Source organism: Eschrichtius robustus, chromosome 5 (genome assembly GCF_028021215.1).
Source record: "Eschrichtius robustus isolate mEscRob2 chromosome 5, mEscRob2.pri, whole genome shotgun sequence".
Classification (NCBI taxonomy): Eukaryota; Metazoa; Chordata; class Mammalia; order Artiodactyla; family Eschrichtiidae; genus Eschrichtius; species Eschrichtius robustus.
In genome coordinates, this window is record NC_090828.1 from 123,618,867 (window position 1) to 123,640,955 (window position 22,089).

The following is a 22,089-nucleotide window of genomic DNA, read 5'->3' on the forward strand; positions in this document are numbered from 1 at the left end:
GATAAAAAAAAAAAAGAGGCGACTCTTAAGAAGGCACCTACAGATGTTAAAGATAATATTCCAAGGTAGACCATTATTTGCTGCCAGGGTCCAGAGGGAAAAGTTGAGTTGCCTGGATTATATATGACAATCGCCCACAAGGGCCATCCCTTTGCCCAGCTGCTTGAAGGGCACAACTGACACAGCAGCCCGTCATAAGCCTCTTCTCACCCCCAGGTGCCAGCCCCACTGGGTGCTCGCAGAAAGCTGGAGGTCCTCTGTTTCACTCAACCTCAGCACCGGCTATCAGGGCAATGCAGACATGCCTTGTCTCCTTGTTTGCTCGCTCACTCATTCATTTGTCCATTCAATAAAATACTTGCTAAGACGCAGAAAAGCATAAGGGTTTGGAGCTTGAACTGCTATGGTTTGAATCTCAGCCTCTCCATCTAGCAGCTGAGTGCTCCTGGCTAGCTCCAGAATTGTTCTTTGCCTCAGTTTCCTCAACGGTGAAAGGAAGAATACATCAACTGCCACCTCATAGAGCTGTCGAGGGGATTAAATTAATTATAATGTGTAAAGTGCTCAGAAAAATGCCTGATAACTATAACACCATGGGTTGGCTCTTCTAGGCCTTGGGGGTGACTTGGTGAAAAAAAAAAAAAAAAAAAAAAAGGAACCAAAAACAAAACACCTGCCTTTATAGAGCTTATTTTCAGTGAGGGAGACAGAGAAACAACATAAATCAATTATATGTAATATATTAAAGGTGATAATTGCTCTAAATAAGAATGAAGTGAGGAAAAGGAATCGGGACTGTTGGGGAAGAGGGTATTCAGATAAGTCATCATTGAGAAGGTGACATTCGAGAAAAGACCCGAGGAAGTAAAGGCGTGAGCCATGCAAGTATGTGGGAAGGACATAATAGGCAGAGGCAAACCAAGATCGGAGGCTCTGATGACGAACCTTCTAGCAGGCTCCAGGAGGAGCAGGGAGTTGCATGCAGCTTGAGCAGTGTGTGCATGCTGGGGCCGGAGATGGGAGGAGATGGGGTCTGGGAGGTCCCGGGGGTCAGAGTACCCAGAGCTTTGGGGGCCCATGCAAAGCCTTGGCGCTTTTCCTTGGAGTGAGATAGAAGCTACTGGAGAGTTCTGGGCAGAGGAGTGACTGAGCTGAGAACAGAGGGCAGGAGAAGAAGCAGAAGCAGAAGCAGAAGCAGAAGCAGAGAGACGGGAAGCCACGCCACAGTGGGGAGAGAGGGAATGGCCTCAGGCCAGACCCACATCTTTGTCCAATAAACCTCCATGAAATGCTCATGTCATAGGCTGCCTTTGAAGGTTTTCTCATGCATCCATTCAAAACTTGACAAATGATCATTAAAGCCTATGCTGGGTGCTGGAAATAAGAACGTGGATGATACAGAGTCTCTGGGTTCAAAGACTCCATCTAGTAAGAGAGGCTGGCATTTAAAAAATTACAGAACAGTACAAAACAGATGTCCAAACAGGATGTAAAGGCTACTGAGAGGAGAGAGAGAATTAACTCTGGGGAAGGGAAGGAGGGTAGGGGTAGCAATCAGAGAAGGCTTCCAGGAAATAGGGACTTCTGGGCTGGGTTTTGTAGGCTAAATACGAGTTAGTGGCTTATCATAAACATGGTGCTTTGCAGATAACTGGTGCTCAATAAAGAACTGTTTCACTGCACTGAATGGTTCTGGCATCATGGGGCTTTGATAGTAGAAGTAGAAAAGGATAATATTCTAACCCAGAAGCTTTATACAACCAGAAGAGACATAAATAGTAATTTCCAATCTGGTTAACAAGCCCACTTACAACACAGAACATCTGCATTCCTCTCTAATAATTATTCCAACCAGTCACCAAATTTCCCTAAATTTGCTTGACTATGAAATTTTCCTAGAGTAACTATAAGAAGAAAGGTTTATTAATCAACAAATTTATGAGAAAAAGTAATGTTCGGAACCAATGAACACAATGTACTGTGAAAAAGAAGTAAGGATGCTGCCTTTATAACAAAGGCTAAGTAGCAGCATGGAGAAAACGTTATTTATCAAATACCAAAAGAGCTGGAGAAGACTGGGTAGGGGGAAGAGGCAGGCTGCTCCCTAGGAGAGAAGCACCAGGTGGGCGGGCTGGCTTGTCCCTCCCTCTCGGTGGTACGTGACGGGATCTTTTCCACAAACCCCCCGCACCCAGAGTGGAGGTCTGCCCAAACCTTTGAGTTACTACGTCCATGACATATCAGGTGCAAGTAGATTTCTGCAGAAACGCACATTGTCTGGAACCAAGAAGACAGGTTCAGATACAGGTCTGGGGGCAGGATCTAAAGGAAGTAAGGTCAGGAATTTGCAAAAAAAAAAAAAAAAAAAAAAAAGAAAAGGGGGTGGTTGTGTAGGTTCAAGGCCATGACATTGGGGTTTGGGCCAAGTTCAGCCAGCTATCTTATAGCTGGGAAATCCAGGGCCAAGCACAGAAAAAGTGTTCAATACATTGTGACTGACTGGATTAAACACGTTTCAGTTGCCTGCTGGTACCCGCCATTCTCAGCCTGTGCTGGCCTCAAAAGGAGTGAACTCTGTCCACGGGTGGCCCCTGGGGCTGATTCCCAGCAGTGGGCGGGAATTTACATTTCCACAAGGGCAACAGAGAGGGTGGCTGTGAAGCTGAGTTGTGGTGACTAATCTCTACGATGATCTTTACACTGCAGATCAACGAGCCAACCAGCTCACTCTGGAAAGAGTTAGACATCAACCTCCCACATTTCAAATTCTTCTACGACTGGGAGTCTATCGGGAGAACCAAAAAGAAACGTCCACACGCATGCGAATGTTCAAGATAACACTCCACTTTTCACGACAGCTAAAAGGAGGAAATGACCCAACTGGAGAATGGATCAACAAACTGTGGTCTATCCATACAATGGAATACTATTCAGCAGTGAAAAAAGAATGAAGTACTGACACATGCTACAACGTGCATGAACCTCACAAACATTAAGCTGAGAAATCTCCAGGAAGGGAAAATCTACAGAGACAGAACACAGATCAGTGTTTTCCTGGGGCTGGGGGAGCAAGCCAAGACTGACTGCATATAGGCACAAAAGAGCTTTTCAGGGTGACGGAAATGTTATAAAACTAGATTGTGGTGGTAATTGCTCAAGTCTATCAATTTACTAAAAAAAAAAAATCATTGAATTGTACCCTTACATGGAGTGAATTTTAGGGTCTGTAAATTACACCTCAATGAAGCTGTTTAAAAAACTACACCTCAATTGGTTTCTGGGCTCCTGCAGCAGCAAGTAGTTAAGGCTTTCAGAGGACCTACTCTGTGCCAAGCACTGTTCTTTGTCTTAAACATGTATTCATCTACTGATTCCTCCACCAGCCCTATGGGGTAGGTAGTATTATCCCCATTGCACAGAAGAGGAAACAGCACAGAGAGATTAGAAACTTGACGGAGGTCACCGAGACGGGGGGGCGGAGCCAGGATGTGAAACTGGCTGTCAAACTGCAGGGCCCAGCAATGAAATCATTACCTACCCAGCCCCTCTGGGTTCAGCAATGGCTGGGCAAACAGCAACCACTGCGTTTTCAAAAGAGGAAACATTCCTAAGTGACTGCCAACTTTCTCCCTGTTTCTATGCCTTTTCCTCTTCCCCTGCAAGCTGGCACCTCCACCATCCCCCCTACCCTGCCAACCAGCTTCACTGCCAGGCTTGAACATGCCCCATGGAGTTCAGGATGGGCCCCGATGAGCTGGATTTCCCAGGCGCTGAAGCTGATTCCACTGCGGCTCTTGGAGCTAACTCTTTTCTCCCCTCCGTATCTCCAGAGTGCTTTTCACATAAATGACACAGCTCCTTGCAAGATAATATGAGCACAGTCATCTTGTAGAGTATTTGCAGGGTCGTTACAGAAAGTAGAAAATAGGGCTGAAGAGCACGTGCATGGTTTTCAGAAAGCAATCTCAACATCGCCAAGAACTTGCTCTACTCTCTAGCCTGAGGCAAAGACCTGAGTCTTTCCCAAGAAATGCACAAGGAGAACCGTGACAGGCCTGGACACACTCAGGTTAGGGAAGAATAGTGCTCTTGATCTTAGATTACAAGGATCTTTCTTCTTGGCACACACTCCCGCTGCTGGAGAGAGTGCCTCTTTTGGAGAGCTGATATAAAACAGCGTGCAAGGCTTCCCTGGTGGCGCAGTGGTTAAGAATCCACCTGCCAACGCAGGGGACATGGATTCGAGCCCTGGTCCGGGAAGATCCCACATGCCGCAGAGTAACTAAGCCTGTGCGCCACAACTACTGAAGCCTGTGCGCCTAGAGCCCGTGCTCCACAACAAGAGAAGCCACTGCAATGAGAAGTCCACACACAACGAAGAGTAGCCCCCTCTCACCGCAACTAGAGAAAGCCCGTGCACAGCAATGAAGACCCAGTGCAGCCATAAATAAATAAATAAATAAATAAATTTATTAAAAAAAAAGAAAAGAATGTGCAATCCAAATCAACATTTTTAGCACAGTAAAGGGAGAGGGGGCATTAAGGGAAGATGCAACTGGTTTTCCTAAAGCCAGGATTTGTTCCCATTGGTGCTGTCTGGGCTGGTAGGGTAGGTCAACCTGCTGTCAACCACTCTGTACAGAGTATATGTTGAAACCTGGGGCTTTCTCAACTGCTGTCAATTGGCTTCCTCTGGCTCCTGTTGCCTGGGGTGAGCTTGATGGACAACCTTGAAAGGGTTCTGGGATAAAAGTTTCCTTATTCCCCTAGCAGATCGCATGGAGGACTCTGAAGGCAGAGATCAGCCTAATTAGGGCTGCGGTGCTCCTACAGTTTAAGAGATGAGAAGCGTATGCTCCCACCACCCCTTCGGAGCTTGAGGCTTTCCTGTTCATACCAGGAACACCGCTCTCTCCCCTCATTGCTCTTTGAAGATATTCTTTTGGCTGCAAAAATAACGAACACCCCAAGCTCTAAAACACTAGAGCCTGGGGCTAATCGTTAGAGGCAGAAGACCCAATCTGTGAACCAGTGGGGTCTTGGCTTCCTAATTTCCCTCTGCTTTGGGGGAACATTATGGCTCTGAGAAAACCCTCCCCAGAGGCCTGGGATAAACTCAAAATAGGCCCTTTTATTGCTCATTTAGCAGCACTGAGAGAATGTTGAGTGAGAAATGCCCCAAACACAAGATTCCTAGAATGACTTTTCTAAAACACCAATCTGAGAGCATCACTGCCCTATTCCTGGGTTAAAACCTTTCTTTAGCCTCTTGTCCCAGAAACAAATTCTGAATTCTTCAGCTGAGCCACAGCACCTTTTCATGATGTGTCTCCTCCTCCAACCTCTTCTCTCACATCGTCTCTCTCTTCAGTCACAGCCAAACTTCCAATAATTCGCCACCATTTCTCTTTTTCACCCCCAGGCCTTTGCATCACGACCTGTCTGTACCACGACTTTGCCTTTAGGACTCAGCTCCCGCAAAGTGCTTCCGGACAGACGCTCGCTCCCCTCCCCCATCCCCACCCTGCATCTGAGTTACGTGATCCCAAAGCACCTGGGTAGTCACTATGACAGGTGTAACCAACGGCAGCGGCATCGCCTGTGAACTTGACCTTGAAGCTACCCGAGGATATAGGGCCTCATCCCTTGACACCTCTTCTTGCCCAACTCCCAGCGCTGTCTACAGCCCCCTCCAGCTGACAAATATTTTCAGAGCGGATGAATGAATAAACAACAGCAGGCAAAAAAGAAATCCCTGGATTTCTGTGAACCGCAGAGCTCTGCAGGAAAAAATCTCTACCAAGGAGGTAATGTGAAAGGGCAGTTTTACGAGCATGTTTTCCAGAAGACAATTTTACTAGCATGCTCTCCATAAGGGCCAAGATGAGCCTCTGGGTTCTTGGCACATAGGGAAAAAAAGCACACACTCTCACTCCCCTTCTCATTCATTTATTCATGTCTTCGGCTTTTGTGCACCTACTCTGTGCCAGGCAGAGGGCTAGGCACTTGGATGTCAAGGGGAACAAGCTGGGTGTGGCCCCAAATCACGGAGCATTTGACAAGGTCTATTTAGGGAACGGGATCTTCCTGTTTGAAAGGAAACCTAGTAATAGATTCACAGAGAACAGGCCACATGAGAACTTCTAAGGACTGGCTGGGATTCAAGAATCTTAGGGAAGAAAGAAAGACAGTCTTCAAATAAATGTGATAAAGAGTCTTTTCAAGTATCATATGATATCGCTTATATGTGGAATCTAAAAAAATGATACAAATGAACTTATTTACAAAACAGAAACAGATTCACAGACATAGGAAACAAACTTACGGTTACTAAAGGGGAACGGTCGGAGAAGGGATAAATTAGGAGTTTGGGATTAATATACACACACTACTATATATAAAATAGATAATCAACAAGGACCTACTGTATAGCACAGGGAACTCTACTCAATATTCTATAATAACCTACATGGGAAAAGAATCTGAAAAAGAATGGACATATGTACATGTAAAACGAAATCATTCTGCTGTACACCTGATTGATTTAGGTTGTACACAACATTCTAAATCAACTATACTCTAATATAAAATTTAAGAAGTCTTTTTACACCTGGTGGTAAGCAACCATTTTCCCTGAGAGGAAGTGGAGACAGGAAAGGCGGAAGTGGGTTCCGTAAGCAGCTGCAGGGATCCTAGTAGGATCCTGGCCTCCTCGGAGGGCAGTTAAAGCTAACTACACAGTGATGTGTTAAATCTCACTGTCAGATGCCACAGCTGCCCTGTCTGCACCTTCAGAAAGGGCCAGCAGCTCCTTGAGATCAAAGAAGATGGGAAGTATAGCTCTGGGATAAGTGCCATCACCCGGGGCCACAGCAACGCTGGTGGCGCAGGCCTGGGCTCAGACCAAACCAGCGTCAAACCCTGATTCCATGACTAAGCCCTGCGACTAAGACTCTCTGTTCCCGTTATCCAGAGAACGGGGTGATGACTGTCACCTCCCAGGATTACTGTGAGGGTAAATGGGATAATGCATTGGGACGTGTTGGCATAAAGTCTGTACGTAAAGGGCTGCTCAAGTTAGGATGATGATACTGTCATTCTTAAGTTGGGTGTCATGTGAAGAGTGACTGAGATAGTGATTCAAATGCTCAGCTCTTGTGGTAAAGTCTAATACTGTAGAATATATTATGTTATATAATAATACACAAGAATATAATAATGTATAATATAGTAACATCACTAGTGTGCCTTTACTGAGCAGTACGTGTTAGCCCTGTTCTAAGCACTTCATATCTACTAGCTCATTTAATCCTCACATCAGCCCCATGAGGTTCTATTATTATCCTCAGTTTGCAGGGGAGGAAACTTAACACATCCAAGTCATACAACCAGAAAGTCTTGGCGGAGGGGCTGGAACCCAGGCGGCTGGCTGCACTGCACCCACTTCTTGCCACTAACAAAAATTCAGAACATCAGACCCGGCACCCTGAAGCCCCTGACTCTGGCTCGGCCCGTCCAGCGGCTGCACTCAGGGCTGTCTGCGGCTCACCACGGTCTGTGGCCTCAAATCTTTCCTTTGAAACCTGCCTTGGCCTACAGTCTGCACCTACTTCCACTTTCAACATGCCATTTCTACTTTCAGCCTTCAGAGTCCTCACCCCCTATTGTGTCAAGATCTCATGACTGCCCCGAGACGCTCTGCTTTGTCTTTTAAGAGGAGCCCCTTATTTCTGGCATCTGGTCAAGGAGTTCATACTCCCCTACCCAGGGGGGTGCTTAGTCTGCCTATTTCTGGCTCTGTGTTGCTTTTGAAGCCTACGGAATGAAAATGTTTTAAAATGACAGCAACGACACTTTTGACCTTTACTTCTACGAGCACAAGACATAGTTTCCCAACTCTGTTCGGGGGGGTGGGACCCTTGGAACCCTCCTCTGCTTTGGAAGTGAACTTCTGCTTTTATCTGTTTCATATACTTGGATTTCACGTGAAGTGTCATTTGAAAATGGGTCCTATTTTTAAAAACGTTTGAAAACCACTGAAGAGTCCGAACATATTTGGAATTACCAAACAGATACGGAGCCATCTCTCTGTTCCCTCCCCACCCAAGTCTTTGTAAGGCCCCTAGAACCCAGGCAGGGCACAGGTCTGACGGTGAAGGACGTTTTCATCTCTACCATCCAGTCTCTCCCTTAAGTTTCCATTTGACCTTCCACCATCATAAAGAACATTTTTACCCTAAGGACAGACTGACTCCCTGGGGTGACCTGACAGTTCATAATTTAGAATTTCAAGAAGCCATTCTGTAGCTTGTAGAGTCCTCCAAATCAGGAAAATAAGCACAGAAACATGGTAAACTCTTAACTGTTCATGAGAGTCCTCTGGGGTAGCAGGAAGTAGGACACAGCAAGGACAGACGGACTTCTGAAGAGCCTTACCTGTTTTTCGATGAAAGCGTTGATTCTCTGTAGCATCCCCTCGCATGTGAATTCATATGGCATGTACGGCTCAATCTGCAGAAACAGAACATGGTATCATGAAAGAGGAAGACACAGGACATGCAACACTTACCCAGTCCTCCACTGAGTCACTCACACTCAGGTGCCAACACCTGCAGGGATCCTTGGGAGGGGCTAAGACTATGAACTTGGAAGTCAGCACACCTGGCTTCACAACCTCATTATGTTCCTTATCAGCTGTGGGACCCTGAGCAAATTACCTACCATCTCTGAGCCCCAGATCCTTCATGTGTAAAATGGTGATAAGAAAAACCCATTTCTTGGAACATGTGGTAAAGATTACGGGGGGGAAAAAGGGGCTTAGTTCAGTGTCTAACATACAGTAGGCACTCAACAAAAGGTTAGAAGGTAAGCTCCATGGGGCAGGGTCCATGGCTGCTGGGTCACCTGCATCCCGGTGCTGAGTGGGGTGGCACACGTTGGAACCAGCAAACATCTGGTGAATGAATGCATGCTCCCTGACCTTAGAAAGGCACATGATAAGTGGTTTCAGGACCCATGACAGTGACAAAAGCGTTGTTTTGCATTAGTAGGTGAGCACGTTCCCAAAGAACTCATGGTGCAAAAACAGAGTGATGAAGTGTCCCAGAGAGTTCAGCTAGAGGGTCCCAGGAAGCTAGAAGGTCAAAGCCAACTTCTGCTCATGCTGGGCTTTTAAGGTCAGCTATGACTCCAGCAAGCCAAGACTGAGGAGGGCCAAGATGCGGAAGACGTTCCAGTGGGGAGCATTAGTGGGAGATTAGACATGAAAGAAGGACAGCAGGAGGACAGAACTAGGATCATGGAAGCTGGTGAGACAGGCTAGGAAGAGGTTCACTGGATTTCCACAAAAGACTTGTGATTTCTACTCTAAGGAGCCTAGGCTTTACTTGAGGGTAGCAAGCAACAGAGAAGGTGCTTCACTGGGGTAGGGGAGGCAATCTGATCAATACTGTGACACCTGATGGAAGGGGAAGAAATGCGGGTTGGAGCTCTGCAGTGCCTGTGCCGACACTATGAGGCCTGCGTCTTCAGGAGCAGCCGGCTGGCATTATTAATCTGAAATGGAAATTTCACTTGGGAGAAAATGGCCAGCAATCCAGTTTGTTACAGCTTCAGAAAGCCCAGTAGCACTTATCAGCACATTCACCACCTCCCTCTTAAGTCTACACTCAGCCTATCTCAAATCTACAGGGTGGAGACCTGGACAAAACATCTGTGAGTTGAGGCCTGCTGAAAATGGGACAATTGACAGAGAAGACACCCTTCTGGGGGCAGCCAAGTAGCTGTCCTCAAGGCAGCTTCTCCCGTTTTCTGTGTGTGTTGATTCACACATCACATTTGAAATCTTCTTCAACCATGATTAGTAATTTCATAGCATGTCTTCGAATGCACAATTAGATGACACATCACACAGGCTGTACCTCAGCCATCCCTGCCCACATCCATCCAGAGAGAGCCAAAAGAGGCTGAGCCATAAGTACTGTAATATCAGGGTAGGACTATTCTGCATGAGCTGAGGTCCTTTTGTTCCTAGATAGTTTATCTCAGAAGAGCTCAAAATGCTTTAACTGACTTAACGTCTTCCAAGCTTGCGTCTTCTCATCTCAAGCTTTTGCACTTGCTGTGCCTTCTCTAACCCAAACACAGTCCTTTACACCAAAGGTAGACTTTTTCTTTTAAAGAATATTTATTTAATCACCTTGTGAGTGATTCCAGAAGCTTTCTCTAACTGTCTAGAGATATGTCTCTTCCCATGTTTGTGGGGAAAGATATGAAGGAATAAGAACAACAACAAAAAATGTACAATAGAGGACTTCCATATTGGGCTCATTTATAAGGGGATAAGTAGGATTTCTAGAGTGAGGTAAATAAACGTCGGTGGGCCATCTGTCACGCGACTGACAGATCCAGTTATATGGTGGGAAGCATACTGAATACTCAAGGGTCATTCCTACAACATATTCTAAAGGGTATCCATTAGAAATGAAAGTGCATTAAGTCAAAGGGCTTATGCAATAAACACAGAAAAATGGCTCTTCCTGTGTCCTCCTACCAACCGAACCCAGTTTAACCAAAGGGGATGTGACTCATTAACTGCTTTGTGGCCAGTTCACTGTTTTAAAAGATAAGGAGCCAATTTTCCTATAAAGGAAAAGCAAAAAAAAAAAAAAAAGAAATTGTGTTCTTAAGCCACCTCTGCCCGTGAGTTCCACTAGCCACCCTGCTGTGTACAGAAGCAGGGCCCTCTGTGTGGGAAAGCTCCCCAGAGCCCCGGCTTTAGGAATACTGAGCACTGGCTAGCCTCTGATGTCGGATCTGCTGCACAGATTGTGTGTGTGTGTGTGTGTGTGTGTGTGTGTGTGTGCGCGCGCGCGCGCGCGCGTGCGTGACAGTTTTCTGCAGAACAGTCCTTCAGGAACAAGTCAAGGTCTTTTGGGGGATGAATGAAAGGGAATGTTGAAACCACACCAGTCACTGAGAATCCCAAGTGGGGTCAGTTACGGAGAAGCAGGGGGGAATGTGCTTGGCCATCTTGCTGGTGGACAAAGGACTGTTACTCATATGGCCATAGGAAGGATGCCTGTAGGCATGCAGTCCCTGCTGGCCTTGGAAACTTTCCCTATCCCCCATCTTTACCTCCATTTTCTCCTCTTCACCTCCCTTCCTGTGGGATCTCCTGTGTCTAGTATTACTCAGCGTTCTAACTCAGAGTACGACTTCTACAGGGAACTGCTCTCTGATATCAGTTAACCTCTGCACGGTCCCACCTGACAGGTGGCTTGGCATCATTCAATGACAGATGGTCTTAGAAAGTACCAGAAGTCCAGGGGTTGAGTCTTATCTCCTCTATCTACTAAGCACAGAACTTTAAGTCAGACATTTCCTGGAATTTCTCTTGATGATTTCAAATGTAAAATAGGTCATGTCATTCCCCTGCTCAAAACTACCCATCATACTCAGAATAAAATCCAGAATCCCTATTGTGGCCTATTTAGAGGCCTTACACACTCTGGCTCCTGCAGACCCTTTTATGGTCTCCATTATTTCTGATGGGGTGTTGGTGGTCTTTCATACTGTTATTCCCCTGAATGTAATAAAATTTTCTCTGGCTGCTTTCAAGATTATTTTCCTCATCTTTCATTTTTGGCAGTTCAGCTATGATGTATCTAAGTGCGTTTTTCTCCATATTTATCCTGCTTGGCCTTCACTGAGCTCCCAGGATTTGTAGGTTGATGTTATTCATTAATTTTAGAAAATTCTTAGCCATTATTTTTTCACAAATATTTCTTCTGGCCAGTCTCTCCTCTGAGATTCTAATTACATATAAGTTAGGCTGCTTGATATTGTTCCAGAGATCTCATATGCTCTTTTTTATCTTGTTCTTTTTTCTCTAATTTCAATAATTCCTATTGATAAGTCTTTAAAGTTCACTGATTATTTTCCTCTGCTGTGTATAGTCTGCTGATAAGCCCACTGAAAGAGTTAATTTCTGACACTGTACTTCTCAGTTCTAGCATTTTTTCATTTGGCTTTTAAAAAAAAGTTCCCATCTCTCTGCTGAAATCCCCCATCTATTCACATATGTTGTCCACCTTTTTCATCAAAGCTTTTTTTTTAAAAAAATTAATTAATTAATTAATTAATTTGGCTGCATGGGGTCTTAGTTGTGGCAGGCAGGTTCCTAAGTTGTGGCTCACGGGCTCCTTAGATGCAGCACATGGGCTCCTTAATTGCGGCATGCAGGCTCCTTAATTGCTGCATGCAGGCTCCTTAGTTGCGGCATGTGAACTCTTAATTGCGGCATGCACGTGGGATCTAGTTCCCTGACCAGGGATCGAACCCAGGTCCCCTGCATTGGGAGCACGGAGTCTTAGCCACTGGACCACCAGGGAAGTCCCCAACAAACCTTTTAATACATTTATCTCAGCATTTAAAATTTGCTGTATGGTAATTCCTACATCTGAGCCATCTCTGAGTTTGGTTTTATTGATGGTGTCCTCTCTTAATGATGGGTCACGTTTTCTTGCTTTTTTGAGTGTCATGTATTTAAAATCTTGTAATTAAATATGAGAAAGCTTGGCACCAAATTTCTGACCCATTTATAACAAGCATAAGGATTATAATGATAATAGTCTTTTTATTAATCTCATTCCTTACTTTCTCTCTCACTCTCGTCTTTCCCTTTACTTCATTTAATGCTGTTTTTCTTTTTAAATTTTTTCTTAATAAACTAGTCAAAAATACTAGTTTCAATCCAGGTTCTACTACTTACGAGTTGTGCGATTTTATGTAAATTACTTAATTTCTTTAAACCTTAATTTTCTTATCTGCAGAAGGATTAAATGAGATAAGGCTCATAAAGATGTATAGAAAGAGATTCTGGAGGTATAAAAAGAGCTTCTCCCTACATATGACCTACTATTACAATTACTTTTTTTTCCCCCTTAAGTGGCTTTAAATGGTTTTAGGGAAAGGGTTGGTCAGGGTTTTAAAAAGGGGAGCGGCAGATGTTCCATGAAGTGAACAGAGCCTCATGTAGGAGTGGACAGAACTCAGCACCCACTTAGTGCTTTATGTGTCAGGCATTCCCACGAGATTTTTGTTTGACAAAAGGGATCTATTATCTAAAAACTTTTAGACTCTATGATCCAAGATTTTCTGCCTGTACATTAGCTTTCAAATTACTCCCCTTCAAAAGCATGCACACTTAACTAAGTGTTGTGGGTTGAACTCTGTCCCCCCCCCAAAAGATATGTTGAAGTCCTAACCCCCAGTACTTGTGAATGGGACCCTATTTGGAAATAAGGTCTTTGCAGATGGAATCAAGATAAGAAGAGGTCATAGTGATTTAGGGTGGGCCCTAATCCAACATGACTAATGTCTCTATGAGAAGTGGAGAAAACAGACAGAAAGACACACACACACGGAGAACACCATATGACAGCAGAGACAGAGATGAAAGTGTTGCAGCTGCAACCCAAGGAATATCTGGGGCCACCAGAAGGTGGAAGAGGCGAGGAAGGACCCTCCATGAGAGGCGTCAGAGGGAGCGTGGCCCTGTCGACATCTTAATTTCAGATGCTGACATCTTAATTTTAATTGCAGCCTCCAGAACTGTGAGAGGATAAATTTCTGTTGTTTCAACCACCACTTTGTGGTTCTTTGTTATGGTAGCTTTAGAAGCTAATACCCTAGAGGACTCTGAGACTGAAGAAAGAAGAGCCTTCGATCTCTGCAAGAAGGATCCTCTGGTGGGAAACTGCAGACGTGCAGCAGGTACTTGAGGTGGCCAGCAGTACCACACTCACTCGGCACTTCATCTCTTGGCTTGGCCACCAGAGGTCTGGGGGACTTCTTCCCTAAACTTGAGACTGGGATGAGACTGTACACGCCGCTGATGGGAAGCTCTGAGTAGCTACCTCAAAGCTCAATAACGAGACCTGCTCTAAAGGGACACGGATAACACACTGGCGTACTCTTGTTCCCCAGGAGATGTGCTCAGCAAGCTGAAGCTGGCAGTTGGGAGGGCCCCACTTTACTCCCCAAAGGGGAAAGACGGCCCTTTACATGGGCCAACTGGCAACTCCTCCTGGGATATACGCCTTTCTAGCCTCTTCCCCTTGACTCTCACTGTTCCTCTAACTCATGTCTTTCTGGGCTCACTTCTCAGTTTAACTTTGCAGATTCCTACTCATGCTCTGAGACTTAACTCAATGCTGCATTCTCCAGATGTCCTCATAAGGAGCAGAGAAGACAGAAATAGAAGACAAACTTACGGTTACCAGAGGGGAAAGGAGAGGGGAGGGATAAATTAAGACTTTGGGATGAGCAGACACAAACTACCGTGTATAAAGCAGATAAACAACAAGGACCTACTGTATAGCACAGGGAACTATATTCAATATCCTGTAATTAAACCATAATGGAAAAGAATATGAAAAAGAATATATATATTCATATATATACACACACATATATACATTTTTGTTGTACACCAGAAACTAACACAACATTGTAAATCAACTATACTTCAATAAAAAAAAAAAGAAGCAGAGAAGATAGACACTCCTCCATCTCTGGCATGTTGGTCTTGGCACTGAACATACTCTGCCTTAGTGTGCTGATTTGCATACATCTATTCCTCACTCCCTCCATGCCTCCCATCATCCGTTAGGTACATCGCTATGCTGGGTCCTGAGAACACAGCAGTGAGACAGATATAGTTCCTGCCCATGTTGCTTACGGTCTAATGGAAATCCAGACTATCACTAACAAAAGTAAGAATGTTATAGTATTACATTAGCCAAGACATGGAAACAACAGTCCATCAACAGATGAATGGATAAAGAAAATGTGGTGTGTATGTGTGTGTGTGTGTACACACACACACACACACACACAATGGAATATTACTCAGCCATAAAAAATGAAATAATACCATTTGCAGCTACATGGATGGACCTAGAGATTATCATACTAAGTGAAGCAAGTCAAAGACATATGATATCACTTATTTGTGGAATCTAAAATACGACACAAATGAACTTATCTACGAAACAGGAACAGACTCACAGATATAGAGGACAGATTTGTGGTTGCCAAGGGGGTGAGGGGGCAGGAGAGGGTTGGATTGGGAGTTTGGGATTAGCAGATGCAAGCTATTATCTATAGGATGGATAAACAACAAGGTCCTACTGTATAGTACAGGGAACTATATTCAATATCCTGTAATAAACCATAATGGAAAAAGAATATGTAAAAGAATGTATATACACGTAAAACAGAATCACTTTGCTGTACACTGGAAACTAACACAACACTGTAAATCAACTATACTTCAGTAAAAAAGAATATTACATTATTATATATGTAATACTGACTTAATACTCCTGACTAGACATTTATTATGAGATCGACACTGCACTTAAGCACTTCATATTCATTATCTCATTGGATCCTCTCAAGTACCTGTAAAGTAGGTGAAATTAGCCTACATCAGGGATGAGGAAACTGAGCCTCAGAGGTCATGTAAGTGCCCGAGGGGACACTGCTGGACCGCAACCCAAGCTGTCTGATTCTAGCCCGTCCTCACAACCACAACTATACTGCTTCTCTTAAAAAATTATAACAGAGTAATCGCTGCTCTGATAGGAGGAGGACAGAGGGCAGGGTTTACTGGTAGAATCCAAGGCAGTCCCGGGGTTGGGAGAGAGGAAAACGTGACCCATCCCTACAGGGTGGTAAGTTTCCTACAGGCAGGGAGTCAGCCTCGTTTATGTTTATGGAAGTGGGCGTCCCTGACAGTGGTTCAGAGGGCGCTCTGCATACAGTAGGTACTTAATACATGTCTGCTGAATTGTTCTGGAGAGTCCAGAGATGTTAATTACTTATACAAAATTTTATAAGATATTTAGGTAGAAAAGCCAAATAAACAGATGCTATAAAAAACATTTCCCAGTATTTCCTTAAGTAGTCCTTTTCCTTCTCACTTTTTTTTTTTTTTGCAGGGGAGTGGGTCTATCTTTTCTGATCTTTGGGAGAGCTACATAATGAGGTCACTGACACAAGTAGAATTCAAGTTTCTATTGCTGTGTCTGGGACCCAGGAGCCATGTCGAAAGGGTCTGCAGAATCCATGCACACATCTGGACACCAGCTCTAATTCCATTTCACAGAACCTCCACAAAAATCCCCAGGCCAGTCCTACAGCTGGGCCATTTTCTAATTTCAGAGTCAAGCTGACATGGAAACATTCTAATTACTCGAACGAAGGGCCTGTGATGCTTTCCACATGATCCTGTTCACATCACAAACGGGGGAAAATGGAATAAAAGAAGTAACCTTCTGACTTAAAATTGCTTTCACGGCGTCCTCCACCTCCTCCTGATTATCGAGGTCAACAGTCCAGACGTGTGGCTGGCCGATGAAAACTTCCGCATAAGGATGCTGGGAGGTCAGCTGGAAAAGGAAAAACAGAACACCTCAGTCTCACAAACACTGACTTTTTTCATTTTTCAACCTTCTGTGCTAGGTGAAGCGTTATGCTTTTTATGGTTCCGAGTTGTACTTGCGTAGGTAATGTCATTTTTTGTTTTTGACCCCTGACGATCGAAACCTCCTAAGCACCCCGTAAGCAGATAACAATAAAAGAGGGAGGGTCCCACAGCTTTCTTTCTTTCTTTTTTTTTGACCAGCAGGACGTCTACTGTCAGGACCATCTGGATAAGCACGCACAGCGCTGACGGGCACAGGTAAGGACACCGGAGGCTGTAAAGTGTGCCCGCCTGGCAACACCGGCAGTGCCCATGGGTGCCCATCAGGTTCATGTGGGATGTTTTAAAAGACACACGGCCAGGCTACGCTGTCTTAGACCCTTTGAGCTGGGATCTTGGGCACTTTGGAGGGGTTCCTGGGAGTCTAGGGGTCCCAGGAGGGCAGCAGGTGGGCCATGGCCCTGCGTGAGACCATGGCATCCACAGGGTCAGGTCCGGTGATGGCTCCTCACCTTGAGTCCCACTTTGAAAAAAGAGTTAGAATGTCGTAACCAGGTGACATGGAGGCTGTTACAGATGGCTTCAACCCCCCAAATCACACCAAGAAATAATGAATATTTACCCTTAGTCATATCCCAGCCCTGAAAATCACCTAGATCAAACTAGCATCTGTTATAAAATACTGGTTAGGATAGACAGATAAATATAAGGAAATTACAATAAAGTTGTCATAGGCTTTAAAGTCATAGAAGGATACGTAATGGCACATATAAAAGGTGACAGAAAGGGAAATAATGCTACCAGAAAAAGAGAGAATTTTGGAATAATAATTAGCATAACACTAGAGCCTTAAGAATCATAAAGGCCATGTGCGATCAGAAAAGCAAGCAAAGGCAGCTTTTGTTTTAAAGGAGGTTTTATTTTAAAAACAAAGGGTGGCCAAAGAAACCCAGAGGAATATCGGCAATTCTCAGTTCTGGAAGAATCCGTTTTTTAAAGACAGCTAAATTTACCCCTCAAACTTATTCCCACCTTTATTCTTGTATCCTTTTAAGGTTGTGGTATAAAGAAAGCATTCTGGTGCATTTTCAGTTCTCAAAGTTGGCGGGTGCTGCCCTAACCCCTGGCTGAGGACCAGGGATGCCAGACGCCTTGAGATGTGTGTGCCCGTCCTGCCCAGGGCAGAGCTGCCCACTCCCCACAGGCCTTCACACGCCCCGCCAAGCTCTCAGGTGGGTTCACAGAATCTGACTCTTTGGCACAGTCTGAATATACATTGAGTTTTCCAGAAACATAATTGCCATGTAAATCAAGGGACGTTTTATTGGGAATTTCACCAATAAGCCGTTATCATTTCAGAAAAATCATGGCAGCAAAGTCAATGCCACGCAGAGGATCTGGGTCTCCAGTACAACATACCCAAACCAGTCTGTATTTGAAGCTGTCACAGTAATGCCAATCGCGTATATCTGTGTGTCTACATGTAGGCACCTTTTGATTTAGTTTCTCTTTCTTTAATGTCAATTATAAGTAAAAAGGGCTGACCAGATTCAGCTCAATGTTTTATTCTTCTTAAATACAAACATATTCATTGTAAAGAGGAATGAGACACCATGATGCCTTCTAGTGTGGTTCATGGGTATGATACAGTATTTCCGGACTACATATACACAAAATATCTATTACCTTCTAGCAAAGTATTTTCCTTTTACTTCTCTTTCACATTAGAGTTAGAGAATCATTCTCTTTTAAAACTGCATATGTTAGCAGGGTATATTTTTCATTTCAGGAGTGAAAAGTAGATGTTATAATACACTTCGAATAAAAGAAGGTGTTGGGTCTGGAAGGGTTGAGGCCAAGCTGGCTCTCTTTTTTTCTTCAGATCCCAATATACTCAGAGGACTGAGTGATTCAACTGGCACCTCTCCAGCTTGCTCTCGGCCACCGTTCTTTGTGTCTTACCACACCAGTGGTGTGCATGCATTACTCAGGGGGGAAACCCAGAAGATAAATGACTGTGCCTCCACGCTGAGCCTTCTCTGGCCCCCACTCGTGGGAATCAGGCGATTCTGAGGTGCAGGTATCCTAGACTTTGCTCCTGCCTCTTCTGCCCGAGTCACGCCCCTCGCTAGCCTGCAGCTCCCCATGCTTCTGACATATACCCTCTTTCTTTTGCTCAGCTGTGTGGTCAGGGATAGAAGAAGAGTGCCCGCAGGCTCCTGGAGCTGGGGAAGCATCCTTTTCTTTTTCTCAGCACATATTTTAGATTGCGCACGTATCAGTGAGGTCCCTCGGTTGGGCCGGGCACTGTGCTAATCACCTGAGCAGACGTTATTTATCGGGTTTCCTGTGTATTGATGAGGATTCTGAGGGTTAGAGGGGCTTACAATTCCCCAAGACCACACAGCTAGAAAGCAGCAGAGCAAATTCAAATCTAGATCCTTCAACAACGTTTTTACCTTTTGACAAAAAAGGAAGATGACAATTTTAAAGGAGGCTCTTGAGTTCTTAAGACAATGACCAAAAGAAGCTCAATGTAAACACCAGCCTTTTCATCACTTGCTTAAAACCGGCTAACCTAAAACAAACTCCCAGGACTGAATGTATGTCTGTGTTAGACCTTTCCTGAAGCTGAGTAAAGTGTCACACCATTTTCATTTTGTGGCCTGGAGAACAAACTAATTAATTCTTGCAACTGAATCAGGGTAAATGAAAGTTGCCATCAATGTCACTATTTAGCAGTCTCTCTCCCCTCCGCCTTTTAAGGCCCCTGCTTATTTACAAGGTTGCTCTAAGCACTTGGAAAATACAAAATGCTGAGCCATTATCATTTTGTTCATTTACATTTACGGAGGGTTACTTAATTTTATTAGTAAGGCATTTTGTGATTCATTATTCCCCCTCTGGATGTTCCATTCCTCCTTGTTAATTTATTGAGAACCGTCTGATCTGAGCTACTTCATCGTATATCAATCAGTATATTTACTGGAGTATAGTCTGTAAAAGTAATGAAAATCTTATTAAATATGAGATGTTATTTCAGAGCGGCTGTTAAATCTCCAAGAAGAACACAAGTTCTTTTTATGGAAAAGGAAACCCTGGAGCCAGAGAATTTCAAATGGTTTACAAAATGTCAGAATAATGATTAAGAACCTACTAATATGTTTCCCAATATAAAGATAGAAATCCAAATTATATTACATTTAAAGTATAACTTGAACCAACCACATTATACTTAAGGGCATATGGAACTTCTCTTGAGTGTGTACACTGTGGTTTTAAAAATGGGTCCAATGCAAAAATAAAAACAAAGCTTTTTGTGTTCTAAATACAAAGAAAAATTTAGACTTCTCTTCAAATGAAGGCAAAGAAGAGACATAGATGCAATTTATATGGACCCATTTACATGGATCTATTGTTGCTTAGCTCAAAAGATTAGCAAAGGCACAAAAAGATAGCTACGTAATTATATACGTTTTGGTTAAAATTTTTCTATTTGTTGAGGGGGAAAAAAAAAAAAAAAAAGGATACTTTCTAGGGATTCTTGACCCTTAGAAATCTGTACAAGTGTTGATAGCTCTTTCCCAATTAAAAGCATCTTTGATCAGGGGGATTCTGTGAGTTTAAAGAGCAGAGTGGGGCGGCCCACCTGCCCGTGAGGTCAAGTTCACTGGCTCCTCTCAAAGCTGTGTCCTGTCACTGGCTATCAGCCTGCTCTCTGCACCGTCTCCAGCGGAGAAGGAAATGGACATCAGATGGAACCTGCCCTCCTGCATAAAGTAAAGTGACCTGCTTGGGGTTTTCCCTCCAACGCATCAACATTCTTGCTTCTCCAACTCAAAACCCGACTCTTCTTTTCCTATAAAGCACAGCTCCCCCACTATCCCCTTCTAGCTAACCCAGCACATTCTCCACCGGGCACCACTCCAAGTTAACTTCCCCCGCTTAATGTACTCAGCTATTTCCTTATGCATTCCCGTTGATTAGGCATCACTCTTATCACACTTCCATATCAAAATCTGAGCTCCTGGGAAACAGGAAATGTGTCTTGATAAGTTCCCCCAATGCAGTGACTTAGTACCACAGGCCCTGTGGGGATACAATGAACATCTGTCAGCTGACCTCTGCCTCCCAGCCCTCTCACGGGAGCCCAGGACTGATGGAGTCACCTGTGGGAGGTCACTTGCTGAGCAGCTGTTGAAAGCCTCCCCCAGTGCCATTCTAACTGGAGTCTCATTCCAACACTGGTGGGACCATCTGAAAGGATAGGTGGAACCAAATGCCTGGGCGGCAGCTCCAACACCTATTCCCTTTTTATGCCATGAAGTGAAAACCCTCTATCACCTCAACAAAAAGCAAATTACTAAAGGATCACACCGACAGGATGAACATACTTTTCTCAGCAATTTCATACTGGCTGATCTGATCTATGTAACATTACATCCTTCACTGGCAAAGGGTTAGATTGTGTTTAAGAGGGTCTTCAATTTTTTTCAGGAAAAAGTACTCAGTTGTAATACAGTGTTATCAAAATCTTCAGAATTATCAAAATTTAAATTATTATCTAATTCTAATGGTCAAGAAGGTACCAAGTCAGTCCAAAATACTTTTGATGAATCATTTCCCAAAGTCTTGTATATAGAAACTGCAGCAAGAAAACTGATGGGTTTCTTTGCTTTTCATGCATTAGTAAGTCAGACAGAGAAAGGCAAATACCATGTGATATCACTTATATGTGGAATGTAAAAAAATGATACAAATGAACTTATTTACAAAACAGAAAAAGACTCATAGACATAGAAAACAAACTTATGGTTACCAAAGGGGAAAGGGTGGGGTGGTGAGAGGGATAAATTAGGAATTTGGGAATAATGTATACATACAACTGCATGTAAAATGGATAAAAAAACAAGGACCTACTGTATAGCACAGGGAACTATACTCAATATTTTGTAATAACCTATATGGGAAAAGAATCTGAAAAGGAAAAAAAAATATATATGGAACTGAATCACTTTGCTGTACACCTGAAAGCAACACAACATTGTAAATCAACTATACTTCAATAAAAAACCATTTTTAAAAAGCCCTTAGCACATAGTAAGTGCTCCAATAAATGTTAACTAAGACGGTTATTATCACGGGAAACCAGAAAAAAAAAATCATGAGGGAAAAATCATCATTAGAATATCACTGTAACAATGGTTGCAAGAAAGATCCACTGATACATGGTAAAAATAAACGGGCAAAAGTTGGAGGAGAACGAGGGTATTTGCATGGTCTCAAAGTACTTCCCCCAACAAAGAGATAAACAGTGACTTTACAGTGGAGAAACCTGGCAAACACGACCTTAACCAAGTGATCAAGGTTACATCACCAAGTAATAAGACATTGGTATCATGCACCCCCTGACATGATACACTGAGGCCACATGACTTCTGTGGGATTCTTGCCAAAAATGTGTAACCTCAAACTAATCAGGAGAAAACACCAGTCAAATCCAAATGGAGGGACAGTGTACAGAACAACTGACTGGTACTCTTTCAAAATGTCAAGGTCATGAATGACAGTGAAAGACTGAAGAATTGGCACAGATT

General features: G+C 43.8%; 1 protein-coding gene across 5 annotated transcripts in view; it reads right to left on the bottom strand.

Annotated features, from left to right (window-relative positions):
- The window catches only part of MGAT5 (alpha-1,6-mannosylglycoprotein 6-beta-N-acetylglucosaminyltransferase), a 371,967-nt gene that overhangs the window by 11,331 nt on the left and 338,547 nt on the right, over window positions 1-22,089 (bottom strand). For all 5 annotated transcript variants that reach the window (XM_068545240.1, XM_068545241.1, XM_068545239.1 and 2 more), the window contains 2 exons: window positions 16,341-16,457; window positions 8,437-8,511 (listed from right to left, as the gene is read on the bottom strand). In XM_068545240.1, the coding sequence (XP_068401341.1) occupies window positions 8,437-8,511; window positions 16,341-16,457 (192 nt within the window). The remainder of the gene's footprint in view (window positions 1-8,436; window positions 8,512-16,340; window positions 16,458-22,089) is intronic.